This window comes from Trichomycterus rosablanca, chromosome 6 (genome assembly GCF_030014385.1).
Source record: "Trichomycterus rosablanca isolate fTriRos1 chromosome 6, fTriRos1.hap1, whole genome shotgun sequence".
NCBI classification, from domain to species: domain Eukaryota; kingdom Metazoa; phylum Chordata; class Actinopteri; order Siluriformes; family Trichomycteridae; genus Trichomycterus; species Trichomycterus rosablanca.
This window is the reverse complement of record NC_085993.1, coordinates 45,629,199-45,655,043: the sequence shown is the minus strand read 5'-3', so window position 1 is coordinate 45,655,043 and position 25,845 is coordinate 45,629,199. Positions and strand designations below refer to the sequence as shown.

The 25,845-nt window shown below is 39.7% G+C and overlaps 1 protein-coding gene across 1 annotated transcript in view; it reads left to right on the top strand.

Moving 5' to 3' along the window:
• Positions 1-19,822, top strand: part of slc9a7 (solute carrier family 9 member 7) — an 87,923-nt gene extending 68,101 nt beyond the window's left edge. Inside the window, exons 15-18 of the mRNA XM_062998154.1 lie at positions 2,869-2,932; positions 3,799-3,881; positions 12,724-12,829; positions 19,327-19,822. Of these exons, the coding sequence (XP_062854224.1) occupies positions 2,869-2,932; positions 3,799-3,881; positions 12,724-12,829; positions 19,327-19,566 (493 nt within the window). The 3' untranslated portion in view covers positions 19,567-19,822. The remainder of the gene's footprint in view (positions 1-2,868; positions 2,933-3,798; positions 3,882-12,723; positions 12,830-19,326) is intronic.
• Positions 19,823-25,845: the final 6,023 nt, after the last annotated feature.

The following is a 25,845-nucleotide window of genomic DNA, read 5'->3' as shown; positions in this document are numbered from 1 at the left end:
ATGCTGGAACTGTGAAGGGATTCCGGGACGTTGTGAGCATTAAATTTGCTATACTGTTAATTTTAAACACCTGCCAGCAATCGGTGTGGCTCAAACACCTCAAATATAATAATTAGGAGGTGTGTATACATACTTTTGACCATATACTGTATCATACCAAAGTAGATGATGAGCAAATACCCAAAACTATTACACATTTTAACATTGTACTGAGTACAATATGGAATACTTCTCAACTCAGATCTGGTCTGAGGGCAGAATTCTCTTAATATATATTTACCTTATATTAATAACACTTTATATGGACAGCTATTGGAGGGCCTTTTCTGTTCCAGCATGACTGTGCCCCAGAACACAAAGTAAGGTCCATGCCCAAAGCCTGGTTGAGTGAGTTTGGTGTGGAAGAACGTGACTGGCCCTCACAGAGCCCTGACCTCAACCTCATCAGACACCTTTGGGATGAACTAGAACGGAGATTGTGAGCCAGGCCCTACTGTCCAACATCATTGTCTGACCTCACAAATGCTCTACTTGATAAATGGACAAAAATTCCCACAGACACATTCCAAAATCTTCTAGAAAGCCTTCCTAGAAGAGTGGATTCTGTTATATTTGCAAAGGTGGGCCCAACACTGTATGAATGCTTATGGATTTAGAATAGCATGTCACAAAAGCTTGTGTAGGTATCTCAGTACTTTTGACCATATTTATATCAGTGTATAGGGTCTACTAAGGAGTAGGGTCACTTTTCAGCATTTAACCCTCTTCAAGTGATAATGGATCCTTCTTCAAGAGGAAATTCTTGCTTTTTTAAGGGATAAAGCAGATAAAGGTCTTAAAACTTGATAATCACAAACCTATCTATCTATCCATCCATCCATCCATCCATCCATCCATCCATCCATCTATCTACTAAACAACTTACCAACGTTACTGCCAAATCCAACCGTCTGTGTTTGTACAGTAAACCAAGTTCTTTCCACTCGAACAAAGTTGTTCTTTATTTAAATCATAATACATGCTTGATGGGTTTATTGCATATAACTTTACTGGCTTTTTTATCCCCCACTTCCCTGCTAGACCAGCATTACCAGTGACTTTTACAGCACAGTATAGTTTAGTGTATTTAAGTCTGTGACTGAGGGTGTGAGGTGAAGGATATTGGCAGGTTATTCTGAAAGTGTGTGGGAGAATTCCTCTTTGGGTGGTCTGAAACTTAGCACAGAGTTGTCAGATCAGTCTTCACACTAACATTCTGTATATAAGAACAAAAACATCAAACTAAAAATAGCACAGTTAGAACTATTTATGACCTATCAAACCCATCTGTGAAAAGCAGTTGTATATAGTGTATGTAGTTCAAATAGATTTAAAAAAAATACCACTTGGCTTAGAATATCTGTTACTGCACAACCCTGGAAATGTATTATAAACACACATATCATATATAACATACAGGAGTGGGGGTAACACATGGATGGACTACAGTAAGTAATTGTATACTCTATAAATCACAAACGTCATCTGTATGGTAATTGTAGCTTTTAAAAGAAGGAATGTACATACCAGATAGGTGTGTGTGTGTGTGTAATTATGTATATTATTTATATAATTATGTTTTATGTTTTGGCTTACTAACAATTGTATTTTTTTAATGCATTATCCTCCCGATTTAGCGAACTCCATTTGTCTTCTGCTGCTGAGAGATACCATATTGCATTTGAGGAGAGCACGTCGCTGTACATGCCTCTTCTGACACGTGTACAGCCCTCCTCTTCTCGCCCATGCATTCTACTTAGGCGTCTCTTCCACCAATCAGGGTCCTTACACAGTGTATGAAGGTCCCACCCCACACATAGTCCGGTCCCCACCCTGCAGATACGGTGGCCAATTAGTATCTGCTGCAGGCACTGCCAATTGTGCCCGCTAGATGGCGCCCAGCCGACCGGTGGCAACGCGAGTTTCGGACCGAGGAGTTCAGAATCTCGGCGTTGGTGTGCTAACGGAATATCCCACTGCGCCACCTGGGCGCAACAATTGTATTTTTAAAATTGCAGTTATAATTTGATGTCGCACTCAAAAATGTTGGGAGAGTCTGGTGTACCCAATATGACATTCTCACTTGTTACCAGTTACCAGTTTACTTATTGTGGAATGTTGGAATGTTTCAAAATGCTTTAACTTGAATTATCCTTAAACTTTTCACTCTTATTCACTCTATTCAAAGTCATTTTTGTGCCTTTGTTAGCTAAATAAAGGTTCGAGAGAATGAACAAATGATAATATTCTTGTTTTTTCCAACTTTTCTAGAAATGGGGTTACTGTTGCATGTGTCTTAACTCTTATACTTCAGTTTTAAGAACACTCATCAATTTCTTGCTGAGTCTGTTTGAACTGTTATGTATTTACTGTATTTTCAGCCTAGAAGTGGAAGCCTACACCATCATTATGAATGATATACTAAAGGCTGTTATAATAATGGCTGTTATTAATAATAATAACAGGTCTAGAACAGAGCCTTGTTAAACACTTTACTGCACTTAGAACATTGAGCTCTCAACCTTAGAAGTTACAAAGTACCTTATTTTCAAACCTTTTCTACCTGAGCAAAATACAAAAGACTTCCAGAGGACAAAAATGTTTAAATATTTTAAGTCATATTTAACTGGAAAGTGTGGTAAAGTACTTGATAATAAAAAAGTTACTTGTCATAAGTTGCCGTGAGTTTTCCATCTTTGCATTGTTTTTAATGAGATTAGTGACAGAGTTGGTCTTTTGACATATAATGCATAAATTGTTGTGCACTTCAGAACCTTTGTAAGCTGTTACATTAACGGAACTTTAACTTCTTTTGTTTTTTCTTTTCAGAGTTGGAGTGGACCCTGATCAGGATCTTCAGGCGTGTATAGATAGCTTCCAGGTCTTGCAAGGGGTAAGTGCAGTACAACGTGATAATGATTTACTTTTTTAACCTTTTTTACTTTCTTTAAATTCCTCTTTGTATTGCTTTTCAAACAGTTACAAGAAGCTTTTGACTCTTGTTGTGCATCGAAGTAAAGCTCATGTTTGTAAAGCTGATATGACCTCTTTTAGACACCTCAGATAGGTAGTTTCACTTCTTAAAGAACAGATAAGCAGAGCTCACTAGAGGCGTGAGACACCTTTGAAACTAACCGCAATGCTCTTACTTCTCATGCGCTTTAGGTATATGACTACAAGCAAAAACATCGACCACAGTAATTCAACATTTTCTAAAAGTTTCACTCAAGACCATGTAAAAGTAATATCATACAGTCTAAAATGTGTTATTGGTTAACTGTTAGTCATCTGTTCCATCTTTATTTTAGCCAATTCTCATTTGATAGTTGCACCTTATAAACATTTAAGAAGACAGCTTAAACAAAACATACACATGGCCTTTCTGGGCTTCCGTAGGTTTCTAAGAAACGTATGTTTGAAAAATCAGTGGTTATGACAGCATTTAAACATGCTGAACCCTGCACTTTCTCTCCAACCTTCTTAAAAGCTAAAGTTTACACACAGACAAAATTGGAAATGTGTTGTATTATATAATTGTATTATATGTGAATATGTATATATTGACTTTAAATGTATTCACTGAAAAATAAAAAGAAAGTACAAACATTTACAGCTGCTAGACACTCTAACCACAGTGATACAGAGTGATCCAGACGACAGCTTGAACGCTTTCACTGAATAAATAAGATTATGCAACATGAAAAATACAAGATCATGCTTAGAGAATCTTTTTGTTTTTGTCATTTCTTTTCTTTTAAGGATGGAAGTCAACAAGGCGGCCAGAGTAAAACCAAACAGGAGAGTGCCTGGCTCTTTAGAATGTGGTACACTTTTGACCACAAGTATCCTTTTAAACACTCACTAATGTCTCACTTATGTAACATGCCGTTCCCCATTTGCAGCTCTTCAGAAAACACTTGACTTGTTTTGTTTTTGTTCGTTTACACTGTGCTGTCATAACGGTTTGCATTTTTTCTCCTCTTTCTTTTCTCCCCTATTGTCCACAACAGCTAGATGATAAAAGCACTAAGAGTAACATCACTGGGTTTGGGTTGGAGGAGCTGATTTAATTAGTGATGGAAAGGATTTAGCTCATCCTAAGTTCCTAATTTATGTCTGATGGTTTAGTTTTGCCTAGGAGCTGTAAGGCTAATGTTGCAAACCAGTGACTTATGTGTTTCTCCCTCAAAAGTTCTAGATCTTGAGTGGGAGATCTCAGCTTTTTAATGTGTTTTGGAGGAAGCATGTGCTAACCCTTACCGTTTCTGACTAGTGGCTTAAATAGAAAGATCCAACATAATAGAAAGGATCAACATAATGATGTAAAGTCTTTGATACCCACGCCGTGTCGGAGAGGGCGTGGGTTAGCTTTGTTCTCCTCAATCAGAGCGGGGATCGGCATTGGTGGAGAGGAAGCATGACGCAATTGGGCAATTGGACATGCTAAAAGGGAAGAAAATGCAAAAAAAGCTGCCGTATGCATTTTGTCACCTACACTTTGACGAGTGCAATGCGGATCAGCACTATGTACGGAGAGACAGCACTCTTTTCCCCGTCTCTGTGTAGGCCCCATCAATCAGCCAGCAGAGGTCATAATTGCATTAGTTTTGAGAGAGATCCTATCCGGCTTTGATATCCCACCCCTATCTGAACAACAGGCCAATCGTTGTTAATGTGGCTGCTCAGCCCAGACGGCAGGCAGAGCTGAGACTCGATTTTCTCCAGCACTGTAGCTGATGGTCCAGAAAGGTTTTTGTAATGAGGACCTCTAACGGAAGTGAGGCCTCACTTGGTGATCCATGTTCACCCTTCTGAAGCATCACACCTACTGTACTTCCTGCTGACATGGTTCTTTTATATTTGCTGTAGATGAGCTGAAATGAGGATTTTGATTATATAAATACAGTCCACTATCTCAGACCTGTGAAACACTTTTAAAACATGTACATTCTGATAGATGTAGAGACTGGATGCAGTGCAACGACAAAACTAAATAAGTTATTAGTAAGTGTTTACACACACACACACACACACACACTTTCACCCTCCTCTCACTTCCTGCACAGCTTGTGCAGGCTCCCAGCTGACTCATAGCTCTTTATTATACACCAGCTGTGCGTATGTGCGTGTGCCTGTGGTAACATGGCATTTGGCACAGGGCATGAACTTCTATCACTAGGTTTACCTTGTTTTTGGTGTGAGTGGGCGTTTGCTTTTCAGTCTACGGATACAAGCTGCAGATAAAGCAGATAAAGCAGACTGCAAGCAAACACATAAGAACATAAATATGAATGCAGTGAATGACATTAATTAACTTTTCATCAGTGAGCATTAACTTAAAGACATTCCCAAGGGCAGTGTGTTTATTTCTTCTTATACACTAGCTGCTTCATGCTGTTTAGTGCTACAAGTCCCTTATAGAGCAAAACACACTCACATATTTACTTATTTATTCATATCTAGAGTAAGGAGATTTGAGGTAGAGTAACCAGAGTGCCCAAAGCAAACCCATGCGGTCATGGTACACAGGACTCATTTTGCTGTGTAGCACCCACACTACCAGCTGTACCATTGCACCCCCCTCACACATCACACCTGTCAGACCGATGTCTTTCATGCAATAACTATAAGTTTATATATACCTCATATACACAAGTGAGTCACATTATTATGGAGGAAGTCACGTCTCATGAGCTGGCTTGGTGGGTAAAAAAGATGTACAGACACAGGGTATGAATCCATCCTTGCAGATGTCTGCCCTGGGGCGGATGGGATCTTCCAGCAACACGATGCAACATGTCTCACGGCTAGAAATCTCCGACATTGGTTGGAAGAGCATGACCAAGACTTACAACTACAACTTTAGGTGGTAAATGATTCTCAGCACTGCAGTGACACTGACATGGTGGTGGTGTGTTAGTGTGTGTTGTGCTGGTATGAGTGGATCAGACACAGCAGCGCTGCTGGAGTTTTTAAATACCGTGTCCACTCACTGCCCACTCTATTAGACACTCCTACCTAGTTGGTCCACCTTGTAGATGTAAAGTCAGAGACGATCGCTCATCTATTGCTGCTGTTTGAGTTGGTCATCTTCTAGACCTTCATCAGTGGTCACAGGACACTGCCCACGGGGTGCTGTTGTCTGGATATTTTTGGTTGGTGGACTATTCCAGCAGTGACCGTAAGGTGTTTAAAAACTCCATCAACGCTGCTGTGTCTTATTCACTCATACCAGCACAACACACACTAACACACCACCACCATGTCAGTGTCACTGCATTGCTGCTCTGTAGTGGTTCTGTGGGGATCCTGACCATTGAAGAACAGAATGAAAGCAGGCTAAAAAAGTATGTAGAAAAACAGATGGACTACCGTCAGAAATTGTAGAAAAACAAAGTGCTCCTATAGGGTAAGTGGAGCTGATAAAATGGACAGTGAGTGTAGAAACAAGGTGGTTTTAATGTTATGGCTGTTCAGTGTATATTGTTGCCACAACTAGATATCCTCCACCACAACCTAGCTCATTCTGCACTATTGACTTTTTGCTCTTTCCCGTATGGACCATGTTGCCAGGCTAACAGCTATGTTTATCAGTGGGTCATTAGATTAGACCCTGTTCCAATCAAGTTATTTTCGAATAATTTAGGATTCCTTTAATGAACAGAATTACAGTGAAAGTCCCATTGTGTTCAGGGTTAAATGTTCAGCTTTGTGGCTGTGTTGCAATAGTCTGCTGTAATCCTCATTACTTTACAAGGAAAGCTGCCAAGTATTTTTGGGTCTCGTGCTACTCAGGATGATGCAATGGCTGTTGTGCAGTTGCTGTGCTGATATGATTATTTTTGTACATCTCTGACAGCCTACTTTAATAGGAAAACCAATTTTTTGCAGCACTGTGTTTTGTTCTGTGATGCATGTGTTGTGAATGATGCATAACAGTAAGAGTAACACATCTTTACTGAGTCCTTAGCTCACAAATGTGAGCTACAGAAAAGTATGTTTTTGTCATTAATAAATCTGTTTTAACAAAACTATAGGTGGACAAAAGCCTTAAAATAACACAAATTAATTTATTTAAAAAAATAAAGCTACTTATAAAGTCGTTAAATTGCCGCTCAGGTGGTGCAGCGGTAAAAACACACGCTAGCACACCAGAGCTGGGATCTTTTTGCAGAACCAGCTTTTTTTGAAAGTTTGCTGATCTACACTTTAACAAGGACACAAGTATTTAAAGATTAAGGAGAGGCAAGCATGAGGAGAGGAGAATTTAACTTCTATATGTCATGCCTGCTTGATATGAAATCCCACAGTCACACACTGGTTCTTTGTGAAAGATTGAGTACCAGTCACCCAGAGCATCATGACTTTGGTTTTTATTTCTGTGCAGCCTTACACAATCCAGTGCACAATTTCTTGCCTGCTGTAGTGGTATAAAGCACAGTGCTGTTGGAATCAGAAGCAGCAGAAAGTTGAGGTCTGGATTGATTGATTCAAGAGGCTTTGTTATCATTTCAGTTATAAACAAGTACATACTGAAACCAAACAACACTCCTCCAGGACCAGGGTGCACCAATGAACATGAGCAAACAAAACAACAAAAACAGTACAAAGCTACATTAGTGCGTGCTGTAGTGTTCGGTGGAAGTGGAATAATGGCCTGGGGTGGTTGTTGAAGATAAGATGTTAATGTTTCGTCATACACTCCGCAACAAATGAAAAGAGTTTATATCAGCTGCTTCAAATGCTTAATGTTTTACTTCAATTGAAACTTCATAGCTGTCCCCCAGCAACCAAACAAGGAATGGACGTCCATTAATCCATTAAACCAAATGTGCATTAGCATTTGCCTACTTGACAGATAGTAGCTCTGCGCTAATGCAAGTAAATGGCTTTTTTATTGAAGATTTCCTAGTAATTCGCTGCTACATTAAGAGTGCATGAGCTCTGATTGAACTGTTGGCATGATGGATTAGTGTCTGAGGACAACGAGTCCTGGGTTTAATTGGAGACTCTTTGGATCCTCCTCATAGCAAGGAAACAGTGTTCTATTTAGTGTTCATCAAATTAATTTCTACATTATAGGCATAACATTAAAATCACCTCCTTGTTTTTACACACATTGTCCATTTTATCAGCTCCACTTACCATATAGAAACACTTTGTAATTCTACAATTACTGACTGTAGTCCATCTGTTTTTCTGCATATCTTTTTAGCTCCCTTTCACCCTGTTCTTCAATGGTCAGGACCCCCACAGGACCACTACAGAGCAGGTATTATTTGGGTGGTGGATCATTCTCAGCACTGCAGTGACACTGACATGGTGGTGGTGTGTTAGTGTGTGTTGTGCTGGTATGAGTGGATCAGACACAGCAATGCTGCTGGAGTTTTTAAACACTTCACTGTCACTTCTGGACTGAGGTAGGAGTGTGTAATAGAGTGGACAGTGAGTGGACATGGTATTTAAAAACTCCAGCAGCGCTGCTGTGTCTGATCCACTCATACCAGCACAACACACACTAACACACCACCACCATGTCATTGTCACTGCAGTGCTGAAAATTATCTACCTTCATTTAATTTATAAAATTTAATTTAATAAAGACTGTCAGTAGGTATTATTGTATATACTGTGTAGCCAAATATATGTGTACACCAGTGGCGGCTGCTGGTCTTTCAAAGAGGGGAAGCTCATTGTCGGCTTACATCATAAAATTTGTCAATTTATTTACACATAAATTCTGCCATCTGTTCCTTTTACAAGAAAATGGCCTGAAATGGGTTACAGCAGTTTGTCTTTCGACTTCACTCGCAAAATCCGCGATGGGACTGAAGCTCCCAGTGATTAAGTGACTAATGAAGTGTATTGCTTTGGCAATACGAATGTCCTTATTTGTCATGCCAATAAAGCTTCTTTTGAGTTTGAGTTTAAGAAGAGACGGTGTAGCGCTCAAACGAGCTGTCAATCAAAACGGGATTCAGCCTTTCCACTGATCCTCCAATCATCTTGCAGAAGCTCAGCGTCCACACCCGCCCACAGCCCCATTCAACCCTAGAGACGCTCAGCGTCCGCGGGCGGGACAAAATCGAGGCATTCATCCAATGACCGGCGAGTTTCGGAGCATAAAAAAAAAACTCAACGCAGTCCCATAGAAGTAAAGAGACGCTCACCTTCTGCGGGCAAATGCATTGACGCTACTGGAATGTATGAGTTAAGTTAAGAAAATCGAGTCGATTTGTGATAAGTAGCTGATTCTGAACGAACTCGTCTTCGAGATGAACGTGTTCTAACGCATTTGTAGTCAATGAAATGTTAACACAACTGTACATATTTGACCATTTAATTTTGGACATTTTAGGGGAAGCTGAGCTTCCCTTGCAGTCTTAGAGAAATCGCCACTGGTGTACACACACAAATATACAAATACAGTGCCTTGCAAAAGTATTCGGCCCCCTTGAACTTTTCAACCTTTTGCCACATTTCAGGCTTCAAACATAACGATATGAAATTGTAATTTTTTGTGAAGAATCAACAACAAGTGGGACACAATCGTGAAGTGGAACGAAATTTATTGGATATTTTAAACTTTTTTTAGAAATAAAAAACTGAAAAGTGGGGCGTGCAATATTATTCAGCCCCCTTGCGTTAATACTTTGTAGCGCCACCTTTTGCTGCGATTACAGCTGCAAGTCGCTTGGGGTATATGTCTATCAGTTTTGCACATCGAGAGACAGAAATTTTTGCCCATTCTTCCTTGCAAAACAGCTCGAGCTCAGTGAGGTTGGATGGAGAGCGTTTGTGAACAGCAGTTTTCAGCTCTTTCCACAGATTCTCGATGGGATTCAGGTCTGGACTTTGACTTGGCCATTCTAACACCTGGATACATTTATTTGTGAACCATTCCATTGTAGATTTTGCTTTATGTTTTGGTTCATTGTCTTGTTGGAAGATAAATCTCCGTCCCAGTCTCAGGTCTTTTGCAGACTGCAACAGGTTTTCTTCCAGAATGGTCCTGTATTTGGCTCCATCCATCTTCCCATCAATTTTAACCATCTTCCCTGTCCCTGCTGAAGAAAAGCAGGCCCAAACCATGATGCTGCCACCACCATGTTTGACAGTGGGGATGGTGTGCTCAGGGTGATGAGCTGTGTTGCTTTTACGCCAAACATAACGTTTTGCATTGTGGCCAAAAAGTTTGATTTTGGTTTCATCTGACCAGAGCACCTTCTTCCACATGTTTGGTGTGTCTCCCAGGTGACTTTTTATGGATATCTTTGAGAAATGGCTTTCTTCTTGCCACTCTTCCATAAAGGCCAGATTTGTGCAGTGTACGACTGATTGTTGTCCTATGGACAGAGTCTCCCACCTCAGCTGTAGATCTCTGCAGTTCATTCAGAGTGATCATGGGCCTCTTGGCTGCATCTCTGATCAGTCTTCTCCTTGTTTGAGCTGAAAGTTTAGAGGGACGGCCGGGTCTTGGTAGATTTGCAGTGGTCTGATACTCCTTCCATTTCAATATGATCGCTTGCACAGTGCTCCTTGAGATGTTTAAAGCTTGGGAAATCTTTTTGTATCTAAATCCGGCTTTAAACTTCTCCACAACAGTATCTCGGACCTGCCTGGTGTGTTCCTTGGTCTTCATGATGCTCTCTGCGCTTTAAACAGAACTCTGAGACTATCACAGAGCAGGTGCATTTATACGGAGACTTGATTACACACAGGTGGATTCTATTTATCACCATCAGTCATTTAGGTCAACATTGGATCATTCAGAGATCCTCACTGAACTTCTGGAGTGAGTTTGCTGCACTGAAAGTAAAGGGGCCGAATAATATTGCACGCCCCACTTTTTAGTTTTTTATTTCTAAAAAAAGTTTAAAATATCCAATAAATTTCGTTCCACTTCACGATTGTGTCCCACTTGTTGTTGATTCTTCACAAAAAATTACAATTTCATATCGTTATGTTTGAAGCCTGAAATGTGGCAAAAGGTTGAAAAGTTCAAGGGGGCCGAATACTTTTGCAAGGCACTGTATACACACACATTGCTAACAAGCGTTTATCAGCTAAATACCATTAATCATATGTTTCCATATGCTTGACAATAAACAACCTTGCATCAAATGCAACTGTTTTCAAGACGGTTGATGGTTTAGGACTTGCGCTGAAGAATCTGGTGGTTATTATTCTTCTTTATTGTTCGTTTCACTTTCTGGACGGCACGGTGGCTAAGTGGGTAGCACTGTCGCCTCACAGCAAGAAGGTCCTGAGTTTGATCTCCAGGTGGGGCGGTCCGGGTCCTTTCTGTGCGGAGTTTGCATGTTCTCCCCGTGTCTGCGTGGGTTTCCTCCGGGTTCTCCGGTGTCCACCCACAGTCCAAAAACATGCAGCCAGGCTAATTGGAGACACTGAATTGTCGTATAGGTACCTAGCCACTAGGATGCATAAACCAGTGCATTGTAGTGCCGGTCCCAAGACCGGACAAATAGGGAGGGTTGTGTCAGGAAGGGCATCCGGCGTAAAAACTGTGCCAAATCAATAATGCGGATCACGATCCGCCGGCGACCCCTAACGGGAGCAGCCGAGGAAATTTATATTGTTCGTTTCACTTTCTGAAATGCACAAGTTCGACTGTCTCAGACCACTATACAACCACCATCATGTTTGACAGGTGTTGTTGGGAATAAACAACCAAACTTTTCTTTTCCAAAAATGCTTTTGGCCATTGCGACCAAATAACTCAATCTTGTTCAATCAATGTTCCTTCAAAGGGTTTTTTTTTGTTGTTGTTGATCATCATTGTTGATTTTGCAACTGTGCCCATTGTGATATAAAGCTACACTGGTATTTTTACACCAGTATTGATGTGAAACTGTATTCATAACTTCTAAATCAGGGCAAACTTCTTTTGGTATGAATTTGGTATGAATTATTCATTTTTGTGTGGATAAAGACATTTTTGTTTTACTTATTCAGACAGAAAGACCACAGATATAACTAAAATCCAAGACTGCCCTAACAAATACTACATGGCCAAAGATATGTGGACACTCCTTGTATTATTGAGTTCAGATGTTTCAGCCAGACTGTTTGCTAAGAGGTGTATAAAATTAATTACATAAAACAAATTATATGCTTACAATATTGTGGCACCAGTTTGGGAAATGCCCTTTGCTGTTCAACTTTGACAATGTCAACAAGGTATGAAAAGAAATAGTATGCCAAGTTTGGTGTAAATAAACTCCAGTGGCCTGCACAGAGCCCTAACATTAACTTCACTGAATTCCTCATGTATGTATTAAAACATTGATTGTCCAACAACAGTGCTTGACCTCACAATGATCTTTTGACTGAATGGGTACAAGTTTTTGGATTGAGGAAAGTCAATGCTTGTTTAGTACATTAAAATGTGTCAAAATGCCTGGGCATGTCAGATGTTCGTTACAGATGTGCTGGATATTTGCTTTGTTTGACTAACAAAGCTCAGAAATTCTCAACTGGAAATTCCCTCAAGGAAACTCAAAATTGCCTCCTTCTAATCCAAGTTAGGTGTGTGATATTACATCAACATTTTTGCTTACATTTTGCTTGTCTATATTTAAGTCATACCAATACTGTTGGAAAGTGTGGTTTTGCCTTTTCCCCTAGGTGCCTTGTTTCTCTTCTCCTTAACCCTAAGCGTAGCTACCTGAAACCCATCCTGACCCACAGTGGCCCTCCACTCACTACCACCTTACCGGCCTGCTGTGGACCCCTGGCACACTGCCTCACTAGCCCTCAGGCCTATGAGGTAAGGAACACACTAACAGTGTAAATTCCCAGTTGACACCTCATCATCTGGTGTGTGTGTTTGTTTGTGTGTGTTTGTTTGTGTGTGTATGTGCTCACACTAAATGTGTACACAGCTGTCTAACAGTAATTTGTGATTAAACCGAAAAGCAAAAAAAAAACAAAAAAAAAAACCCAGTTAATTATAAAGGCTAAAATAAACTATGCATACATTTTACTAACAAAGTCATTTAGAAATGTGTGTGTGTTATTTTTTTTCAGCACATGGCTGCTAACAACTGATTTTTGAAAAATGTAGTTCTATGCAATATGCTGTATCCCACTATAGTGCAAAATTAGGGGGGGAAAAGTCACTGTAACTCTTAAACAATGTTTTTACAAAGTATTTATTATGATTGAATAATTGTACTTGAGTGCATGACTAATGATGTATAAAACCATCACTGCAGGGGCTGTGCTGCATTCGGTCATTACATACACCAATTAGGCATAACATTATGACCACCTTTTTGTTTCTACACTCACTGTCCATTTAATCAGCTCCACTTACCATATAGAAGCACTTTGTAGTTCTACAATTATTAAATGTAGTCCATCTATTTCTCTACATACCTTTTTACCTGCTTTCACCCTGTTCTTCAATGGTCAGGACCCTTACATGACCACCACAGAGCAGGTATTATTTGGGTGGTGGATCATTCTCAGCACTAAAGTGACACTGACATGGTGGTGGTGTGTTGGTGTGTGTTGTGCTGGTATGAGTGGATCAGACACAGCAGCGCTGATGGAGTTTTTAAACACCTCACTGTCACTGCTGGACTGAGAATAGTCCACAAACCAAAAATATCCAGCCAACAGTGCCCCATGGGCAGCGTCCTGTGACCACTGATGAAAGTCTAGAAGATGACCAACTCAAACAGCAGCAATAGATGAGTGATCGTCTCTGACTTTACATCTACAAGATGGACCAACTAGGTAGGAGTGTCTAATAGAGTGGACAGTGAGTGGACACAGTATTTAAAAACTCCAGCAGTGCTGCTGTGTCTGATCCACTCATACCAGCACAACACACACTAACACACCACCACCATGTCAGTGTCACTGCAGTGCTGAGAATGATCCACCACCTAAATAATACCTGCCCTGTGGTGGTCCTGTGGTGGTTCTGACCATTGAAGAACAGGGTGAAAGCAGGTTAAAAAAGTATGTGGAGAAATAGATGGACTACAGTCAGTAATTGTAGAACTACAAAGTGCTTCTATATGGTAAGAGGAGCTAATAATATGGACAGTGAGTGTAGAAACAAGGAGGTGGTTTTAATGTTATGGCTGATCAGTGTAAGTCAAGATTTTGCTTAGGCCACTAAAAACTTCATTCTGTTAATTTTTAGCCATTCAGGGTTGGACGTTTTTTTGTTTTTGTGTTTTTTTTTTAATTATTATTACCCTTCTGCATAATCAGTTATACCTCATCTTCAGCACATCTGGCCTTACAGTCGTCCTAAAAATGTACTGGTAAAGTGGAATTTACTGTTCCCTCCATAACCTCATGCAGCAGACAACACACTATTACAGTCTTGCCACTGACCCACAACTGCTCAGTTCATTAAACCATCTACCAACTTTCCATGTGCCTGGACTGATGTTTGGGTCACAAACATCAGTCTCAGCAGTATACTCTGGATTCTTGAGGGGTTGAGTTTGCGCCACAGTGATTTTTCATGCCTTGTTAGTTCTTTCCAGTTATTCAAATCTCATTTAGTTTGAGAGCCACGGAAGCTGATACTTATGATCATACTTGTGGGACCCAAATCAAATCCTTGATTTTATTATGATTGGTGGTGAGTGTAACTGTTTGGCAAACGTGTCATCACATTTAATGCCTAGACTAACAGAGGGAAAACATCTTTAGGGAGAAGATGTTTAGAATTTGTTGTTTGGTCAGCTTCAGGAGCTGAATTTGTGGTAAAATAAATAGTTAATTCAAAGTGTAGATTAAAAAATATAGACTAAATAGGAGGCATGGTGGTGTGAATATTATTGTGGTTTTGTTAGTATACCCAGACAATTCTACCCAAAATACACTATTCAACTTCACACTTTTTGCGGGCAGCAAGAAGATCCTAGGTTCGATCCCCAGGTGGGGCAGTCCGGGTCCTTTCTGTATGGAGTTTGCATGCTCTCCCCGTGTCTGTATGGGTTTCCTCCGGATGCTCCAGTTTGCTCCCACAGTCCAAAGACGTGCCAGTGAGGTGAGGAGATACTAAATTGTCCATGACTGTGTTCGATATAACCTTGTGAACTGATGTAATGAGTAACTACCGTTCCTGTCATGAATGTAACCAAAGTGTAAAACATGACATTAAAATCCTAATAAACAAACAATCCATATGCCGATTATCCATATTATCAGTATTTCCATATTAGGCAGTATACTCTGGATTCTTGATGGGGTTGGGTTTGCTTCACAGTGAATTTTCATGCTGTTACTGGTTACTTCTAGTCAGTTATTCAAACTTTGTTTAGTTTGAGAGCCACTGAAGCTGTGACTTAAACCCAGTCCTTGATTTTATTATGATTGGTGGTGAGTGTAACTGGTTGGCCAACTTGTCATCACATTTAATGCCTAGACTAACAGAGGGCAAAAATCTTTAGGGAGCAGATGTTTTAAATTTAGTTAGAATATCTCTGATCTAGAAAATTGTATCCATTCAGTGGGTGATTTGGAGGCCTCAGGAGCTGAATTTGTGGTAAAATAGATAGTTAATTAAAAGTGTAGATTAAAAAATATATAGACTGAACAGAGGGCATGGTGTTGTGAATATTACTGTGGTTTTGTTAATATACCCAGACAATTTTACCAAAAATACAACCAGAAACAGGTTGATGATTAAAATGCAGACTGACTCTTTATGCCAGGGTACTGTAATGGTGAGGTTTACAAATTATAAGCAGAAGCCAAGTCAGTTTAGCAGTTTATGCCAGTAACAAAGAGGACTTGTTAGATATTTGAATAAGAAAGTAGGACGTTCGGAACAATGATAAAATATACAGTCACAGCTATTCACCTTATTCAAATGTAGCTGTCCCTCTGCCAGTAGTTATGTGTAGTTCACCTCAGTGCTGTTCATTTGCACTGATGTGTAGATAGTATGGTCGCTACAAAAACATAGTAGAATTCAGGAAATTATTATACTACTTCATTATTTTACCCAATTTAGTTTTATTTTCTTAAAGCTAATTCTTACCTACCTATTCTGTTCCTCTATCACACCTCTATAAAAATAATGTAACTTAATGTACTAAAAGAACGACATAGAAACACTAAACCTCTCTTAATTATTACTGCTCATTTGTTCACTCCACTAATTAAAAAGCACCATGGACCATTAAAGGGACCATGGAACCATAGAATGCATTAACAGGTTTCCCATACATCCTTATGTGAAAAAATACCTTGAAACTCAACGCCTTTTAAACTCAACGCCACTCCCCGAACCAATTGACATTGAGTTTCAAGGTACCACTGTACACTTTGCTATTATGGGTAAATAGTTGTAGGTGGGTAAAAATAACAATTATATTCATTTTAAATCCAATCTACAACACTAAGTCAAGGGGGTTGAATACTTTCTGAATCCACTGTTTGTAGAGAAAATAAAACTATTTAAATTTTCTTTATTTGTTATGTTAGATTTTATGTGAAAACCAAAGGCATTGTACAAAATATTAGCAGAATGGCAAAAAAGTGTAGCTAAAAATACTGTCAGTAAATAAATATTTATTTATTAGGATTTTAACATCATGTTTTACACTTTGGTTACATACGTGACAGAAACGGTAGTTACTTGTTACACAGGGCTCATTAGTTCACAAGTTTAATGTTGCACACAGTCATAGACAATTTAGTATCTCCAGTTTACCTCACTTGCACGTCTTTGGACTGTGGGAGGAAACCGGAGCTCCCGGAGGAAATCCACGCAGACACAGGGAGAACATGCAAACTCCACATAGAAAGGACCTGGACTTCCCCACCTGGGGATTGAACCCAGGACCTTGCTGTGAGGCAATTGTGCTACCCACCGAGTCACCGTGCCGCCCCAGTAAATAAATAACATAGCATATCATCACTTCTGTCTGATGTTGACTCCTCAAGTTGTAAAAAATTATAGCAATCACTCAGTTGCTGCTAAAGCTGATTTGATGTACTTTGGGGTCAAAAAGCTGATCAGTGTTTTGTGGTCACCCATTTTCTCTGTGTGTGGTACACTTGGTACCCTGACTAGACTAGAGAGAGAACCGAATTCAGCGAGAGTAATTATTATAATTACTAATTTTGCATATTTGGCAATTGTCCAAATGCCTTTTTCATCATCACACTGCACGCAAATTTGTAAAGGAAATAAGTGGCTCGAGGTCGGTGAACCTTAACGTTCTTAGTTTAACTGATGTTAATGGTGCCATAAATGTATTTTGAAAGGGTTGCAATAAAGGCACAAAAGAGCTGAGCTTTAAACCAGGCTTGGACTAAAATAAGATGTGCTGTGTTCTCTGCTGTACAATAGAGGCTTTAAGTGATGGTACTCCCAATGACTAGTCACCCTGCAAGCCAAGTCCGTTCCAATGTCTCGAACCCAGAGAACGCTACTATTCACTGCTCACTCACAGCCTGATTCAGTCTATTCATCTCAGTGCTGATACTGTAGTGAGGAGATTTTGCTGATTTTTACAAATGCCTCTTAGTCCTCCATTGTGTTTCTGAGGCACAATGAGACAAATGTCTTGCAGGGCAATGTCCCCCTCCCCTCTTTATTGTGGTAGATGACCTAACTCTGTGGAACAAAAGCAGAGTCAGAATATGTCATCTGCACTGCTGCAACCCTTTTTTTTTTTTATACTGATTCGACCCTTCACCGCTGACTGAGGACGCCTCTCAACTGACATATGCCCCCTCCGGCATGCACAGTCAGCACAGACTGCATTTTTCACCTGCACGAGTCGAGTTCATACACCGACGGCCTACTGTGTACGGAGGGCCACACCCCCATCAGCATTATTCCTCAGCCCTGTGCAGGCGCAGGGGCCGCAGTCGCACCAGTTACTAGGACCTATGATCCGACTTACCCCTAACCCTGAACAACAGCCAATCGTTGTTCATGCTGCCGCCCAACCCAGTCGGAAGGCAGAGCTGAGATTCGACACGATGTATTAGAAACCCTAACTCTGGTGCGCTAGCGTACTTTACCGCTGCGCCACCTGAGCGGCCACTGCTACAACCATGAACATGTCGTGATGTAGCATCACTCTAAGCTTTGTGGGTCAATTATGAATAAGAACATCATAAGAATTTTCAGATTATTTTTTTAAATGTTTACTAAAATGATTCTGTATCAAGAATCTATTCAATATATTTAAAACTATTTAATATATTGAATATTAAATATACAGGTACAGTCATTTATTCCATCCAATTTTTCTCCCCTAATCTAATTGTGTCCAATGACCCTGATTGCATTATGCCTCCCCTACCCATGCTAACCTCCACTGCTGACTGAGGAGAGCCGCAACTGACACACGCCCCCTCCGACATGAGTTGAGGTGAGTTCATATGCGGATCAGCTTTTGTGTACGGAGAGACACACCCTGATCAACGCATTATCCCTCGACTCGGCGCAATCAATCAGCCAGCAGATGCCATAATTGCCTTAGTTATGAGGAATTGCCGTCTGGCTCCCACCCTGTATGAACAACAGCCAATTGTTGTTCATGTAGCCGCCCAGCCTGGCAGGTGGCAGAGCTAAGATTCTAAATGACAAGTTCGAAATGTCATGTGATCCACTCATACCAGCACAACACACACTAACACTAACACTGCTCTGTGGTGGTCATGTGGGGGTCCTGACCATTGAAAAACAGGGTGAAGGCAGGCTAAAACAGTATGTAGAGAAACAGATGGACTACAGTCAGTAATTGTAGAACTACAAAGTGCTTCTATATGGTAAGTGGAGCTGATAAAACGAACAGTGAATGTAGAAACAAGGAGGTGGTTTTAATGTTTTGGCTGATCGGTGTAATTTAAACTGTTGCTTTTATCTGTACATTTTTTTTGTATGTATTATTCTCGCAATCTGGTCGTTTCCAGTTAGCGTATTGTATTGTCCACATCTGCGTATCTGAATCAGAGAGTCACACACCGATCTCTATTATCCCACCTATGGCCTCCCTCCCTCTTAACAGCCAATCATCTTCTTTGTAGGCGCCCAGCCAGCCATAAGCAGAGATTACCATAATATGTTAGACCTTAGCGCCACCCAAGCACACAAGTTTTTGTAAATAGATTAATAAAAAGGATTAACTTAATGAAGTGGCCTGTGTAAACTTACTCTGTCATTGTGCTTTACATTGTTCCTCATGATCCTCTGTTCCAGGCTTGCGAGTTTGTGTTTAACACTCTGTGTGTGTGTGTGTCCCATTCCCCACTTGTCCTTTTGCTGTGCAGAACAGTGAGCAGCTACCAGACACGGATTCTGACCTCATTCTAACTGACGGAGACCTGTCACTGACCTACGGCGACACCGCCATCACAGTCAACGGTGCATCAGCTTCAACTGGCTCGAAGAGCACCAAACGCAATGGCAGCACATCCGAAGAGGCGCTGGAGCGCGAGCTGGACTCACGGGAGCAGGAGCTGCTGAGCCGGGGCACACGGCTGGTTTTCCCAATGGAGGATCATCCCTGAGATCACCCGCTGTAGCTGTATAATCCGTCCATATTAGACCTGAGCCTTCTCACCCTGCACATTCTCTCTGTCACTCTGACGCTTTACTCCATCCAGGTCATTAAGAAACTGAGTCAAAAGAAGAGGAAGATGGAGAGGTTCTGAGAGATTCTGATGATGAAGTTGGAGCATTCTCATTCTTATGTTCACTGAACTGCATAAATTGCAGAATCCTGGGTAACCTAGAGCTGCCTAGTGAATACATGCTGTGATCATTGCTTTCACTTTTTCTTGTTTTGTTTTGGTAGACGGTAGGAAACCCATTTGTGGAAAGTGTTCAACAGTCTGGGGCATCTGAGGTTTGGTAATGTGGTTTGGTTGACGCACAGATGTTGGGAGACATGCAAAAATGTGAATAATGATAACCACATTTGCAAAAGAAAAAGTTAGTGAACCCTTCGGAATGTGTTCGGATTTTTTCAAATAGGCAAATAAGCTACTTAAACTTATAACACACAGTTGGGATTTAATGTCTTTATTGAACACGTTCATCCATCATTTACAGGCCAGGCTTTAAAAAAATTTCATAACGTTTAGAAGATAATAATGTTCCTTCCGCAGTCACAATATTTTTCTGGGTTTATTTTAAAGTGGATTTAAAACTGATTGATTAAAACGGTTCTTTTCAGCCTTGCATCCTGTGCTTTTGGTGTAAACTTTGCAGAATACTCACTTCTAAAGAGAATAGTAACAGTATTACATTCATTTCATTTGTAGACAGGTTGTGTTAATACACCTTGCTGAATAGCTTCTAATGTTGTTCTGCATTGAATAAGGAATTAAATTGCAATTAAAATAAGATCTCTACAACAAAACTAACACAATATATGGGCAAAAGTATGTACATTATGTATAAAATTCAGGAGGCATGAAGGGCCAGAGTTTGCATGTTCTGCATGTGTCCTCCAGTTGCTCTGATTTCCTCACACAAGTCCAAAGACATGCAGTCAGGCCAACCCGAGCTACAAAAAAAATCCCCCAATGTGTGAATGTGTGTTTGTGTCTGCTCTGTGATGGCCTGGCGACCTGTCTGAGGCCCAGTGAATCAGACCCACTGTGACCCTGACCAGGATAAAGCTCTGGTTAAACAGACAATGAATAAATAAATGAACTGAAATGAAGAAAAAGACTAAATAGGTGTATTTACACTAGTTGTGTAAGAATCATTTACATAAGTGTTTATGTAAATTTCAGTTGTTCAGACATTCAAACCACAGTGGAAACACACGGCTAATGTACACATTTCTGAATACAATCTGCTTTGTTTGAAAGAATTCACTTACACGAGCGACGTCTGCACTTTACGATATTAAACGTTGCCTGTATCATTACTGCTTTACATACTGAGTGTCTGATTCGTGCTATAAAGCCAGACAGGAGCAGTGTATCATCAGTCCAATTTTCTATTTCATTTGCATTAAGTGAACTTGAGATGATAACAGTAGGCTTTGGATGCACACATCTGTGTTGTGTGCAACAGCTTTCATAATGACTCAGTACTTTCACTATCTCTGTCCTTACTCAACCTGAGCACCGATTGACTCACTGCATTCATGTAATGACTCAAACACAGCAAATTTCATGAAACTGGTTTTTATGATACCCAGTATGTACTGTTATTTAACAGTGCTAACAACCATGTTTAGCCATATTATGTAAAATAAAGTATCTAATGGAGAAGAGTAATGAAACACAAAGATTCAGTGCTCAGTTGAGCTCCGTGTTCTATTATGTATGTCATTAAAGTGAGTAGAAATCAAAAGCACTGACACCTCTGGACATTATAATACACTTCTCATATTTTTTTATATATATTTTATGCATTTTTCTCCCATTTTCTCCCAATTTAGTGTAGCCAATTTGTCTTCCGCTGCTGGGGATCCCCGATTTTTTTGCAGTTAAGGAGGGTATATTGCTGCTCACGCCTCTTCTGACTCGTGCTCAGCCCTTAACGGAAACCTTTTTCACACATTCACTCTGCACAGGCGCCTCTATCCGCCAATCAGGGTCTTTACACAGCTTTGAAGACCCAACCCAAATATTCCGGGCATCCCTCCCTGCAGGCACTGCCAATTATGCCCACTAGATGGCGCCCAGCCAACTGGTGGCAACGCCGAGTTTCAAATTGAGGAGTTTAGAATCTCAGCGCTGGTGTGCTAGCAGAATATCCCGGTGTGCTAGCAGAATATCCCGCTGCGCCACCTGGGCGCCCCTTCTTATATTTTTAAAGCCAGTCATTATAAACAAGGCCAGTACATAAAGAGAGCTTGAGGGCTGCTTATCATATCTATCAGACAACATCCCCATTAACATGTAGCTGTAAACTAATTCATGCTGATGCACCAAAAACACACCATGATTGAATGTTGTCTTCTTGGTCATCACTGGGTTTCCTGTTTACTTGTCCAGCATTGTTTACTTTCTGGCTGATGCTGAATGAGTGTCAGTTTCTCAGAACTGGTAAAGCTGTTTGAGATTGTATGTCTGATGTAGTTCCATGTAATTCAGTTTCTCAACTACAGAGCAGCAACTGTACATCAGTGTGGGCATTAATCCTGCCAACAGTGGGGAAAAACTGTTGTTTAGCACACACATTATTGACATTAAACCATTTAGAAATTAGCAGAGCAATTGAAACATTTGTTCTGAGAGAGTTGAGAAAGTTTCAGCCGTGCTAATGCCACAGTCATGTGTATCTGTGAGTCCAAATGGTGTCACGTTTAGGAATTTAATGCTGAATTCATCCAGCAACGCTGACCCCACCTTAGTTATACATTCCCTCATCTCTCACACAGATTTGACAAAAATGTGTGGTCTACAGATTAGTCTCTGATTTGTTTAAAAGATTGGACAGCACTGATTATCACTCCATCCCTAGTAGGTCCCACCAGAACTTGCAGCTTGTTTGTGATTGTTGGAGACTAAAATGCTTGCTTTTGCATTCATTATTTAATTAGTTGCTGTATTAGAATTTTTTGGGGGGTGATGGACCAGGATAATTCAGTTATACAGAAACTCTGATCTGGTGATGGATTCTTTACGTGTTCACTTAGTACACTGAGTAGCTGAGTTAATGCTTCTTGGTGGGAAAATAAATCTCTATCATCAAGTAACTTTTGCACACCATGCAGCATCGTAGTGGGCAAAAGTTACTTGATGATAGAGATTTATTTTCCCACCAAGAAGCATTAACTCAGCTACTCTGAACAATATTGTACTAAGTATAGTGTACTATGTCATAAGAAACATTCAAAAAACAATCTGTCCTTATAGTGATCTTTTTGGTATTGGCCATAATTTAGCTGCATGCTTACAATAATTGCAGAAGCATTTACAGGCATGCATGAATTTTCTTAAAATATTGCAAAAATTGCTTACATTTGTAAACATTACCTCCCAACAGTCTATGACTGTCAATCTTTAAATGAAGGATTATAGTAAAGTATTACAAATTTGTTTTCAGTTTAATGACAATTATAAACAGATTATCATGTGTATTATATATTTTACTTTCATATGACTATAAAGCTGAAATCACCAAACCTGACAAAGTATTGACTTTCTTTTAATATTGAGTTAAACTGAAAGCCTGGTTTCAGGCTGTGAGGAGATGCATTGCTTTTACAAGCTGTTTAGTTTCCTCTAATTCATTTCTAGTCCCATGTATTAGATTGTTTTTGTTTTCTCAGGCTTGTCCATCATTTTATTTGAATTTTTAAAGCACCTTCAATTAAAATGTTAGAATTGTTTCAGAATGAATGAAGAGATTTCATAATTGTTTTTGTTTAATCTCATTGTTTATGCATATTTTATTTCTTTCTAGTCCGACAATTTGCTCATTGTTTTTTGTAAGTAATGTGGAGTAACAGCTGCTTAGCCAGTGGACATGGTTGTCTATTTGTATTAGAAAAAGTGGGTTTTCCATGACATCAGTAGAATGTTTAAATGATTTGTCTGTGTAATTGTTTTTTTATATTAACTCCGTGTTTATTAATGTTGGTTTTTATTAGACAGCATGGTAAATTGCAGAAACCATGAGGTCCTAAAGTTCACCCAAATTTAACCAAAATGCTGGTTGGCTGCCCACCCAACACCAAATAAAATGAAATTTTAGGATCATATCTTATCTATGTTATATTCTCAATTAAAATTCTGAACATAATTTTGTTTAGTGGGCGCCTGTGTGTTGCAGGGTAATAACAGGCAAAATGTGACTGCACTTACCTAATCAAAAAACAAACAGAGCAGTGAGGATACTGTGATAATTACAATCAAATCCAGAATTATTGGCAACTTTGGTAAAGATCGTGGAAACTGATATTCTAAAAAAGCCACTAAAACATGAAAAACTCTGACCGTCAATTAATGTACATTTAATTTTTTGTTTAAACAAAACCCCAGCACTGTTATTAGCACCCTTCCATTTAGTCATTTGTTCCACTTCTATTCGTTAACAACACCAGTGAGTCTTCTCCTATAATGCTGGATGGGATTGGATAATAGAAAGCAAGAAATGTAAGAGTACTTCTCAATGAAGAATCTCTCCAGGACCTCTGAACTTCTTTGTCCTGTCTTGCAGCTTTTCAGCTCACACCACAGCTTTTTAATAAGGTTTAGTTTAGGTTCTGGGATTACCATGGTAAAAGCTTGATTCTGTATAAATCTGACCATTTTTGTGTGCATTAGGACAAATGTTTTGGATCATTGTCCTGTTCAAAGATATAATCACAGCCTAATTTAGCTTTTCTTTGCATGGGCAGCCAGATTAACATCTTCAGCCATATCAGCCGATCAGCCATAACATTAAAACCACCTCCTTGTTTCTGCACTCACTGTTCATTTTATCAGCTCCACTTACCATATAGAAGCACTTTGTAGTTCTACAATTACTGACTGTAGTCCATCTGTTTGCTGCTGGAGTTTTTAAATACCGTGTCCACTCACTGTCCTACCTAGTTGGTTCACCTTGTAGATGTAAAGTCAAAGACGATCGCTCATCTATTTCTGCTGATTGAGTTGGTCATCTTCTAGACCTTCATCAGTGGTCACAGGACGCTGCACACAGGGCCCTGTTGGCTGGATATTTTTGGTTGGTGGACTATTCTCAGTCCAGCAGTGACAGTGAGGTGTTTAAAAACTCCATCAGCACTGCTGTGTCTGATCCACTCATACCAGCACAAGAACAGCATGAAAGGGGGATAACAAAGCATGCAGAGAAACAGATGGACTACAGTCAGTAATTGTAGAACTGCAAAGTGTAGAAACAAGGAGGTGGTTTTAATGTTATGGCTGATCAGTGTATATATAAACCTAAAAGGTCATTTGAGTCTTAGGGAAAAAAGTCTTAAAACATCACAGACTGTCCATCATACTTACCTGTGAGGGTGATGTTTTTTGGTATAACCATTTTTGTTTTTATGCCAGGCCCACTTGGATTGTTTGTTGCCATAAGGCTATTTTTGTTTCATCTGACAACCCAGAATTCCAGACAAACAGAATTCTAGTCAAAGCTTTAGTTTGTAGCTTTATTAAAGCATTTTTATATCAAGCATGCCTTCTATCTAAATCATCTTTTGGCATGGAGGTACCAGCTAATTATAGATTTGGAGACTCAGTGACTCCAAAATGCTTTAATCATTAAATGTCTACCAGTAATCATGGGATAATACCTAATGTGCATGAGTCAAATATACAGGATTGTAGCTATTTTAAAAACATTGCTTAGTTTATTAACGCCAGCAAATTTGTGCAATGTTTAATGTTCTGTTCGGCCTGTATCTCATATTTATACCCAGTAAAACAGAAATAGATAATACATGAATAGAGACGCTTCAGGGGTGCCAGTAACTTTGCCACATTTGTGTTTTTTAAATATATATTTCTGTATGATTAAAATAATTACCCCCACATTTTAATCATTAGCTTTTTTTTAAACTAATTTCTACCAAGGGTGCCAATAATTTTAGCGCTGACTGTACGTAACAGTAAAATATTCCTTATATGCTATATGACCTCAGTAGCTGCTAAGGCGACTAGATGACTATCATTATACTGGTTTTGCATCATACATCAAAATGTCAATTCAGCAATTCATCCAAAAGATCCAACATGGGCATGAGAAGTAGTTTTGGATAATAATTTGCACTTTGTAATTAATGATTCAGCAGATTTATCACAAGTGCATCTGTATTTAACTGTAGCTAAAAAGAAGCGCTGCTTCAGAGCCGTGTGACGTCTTTC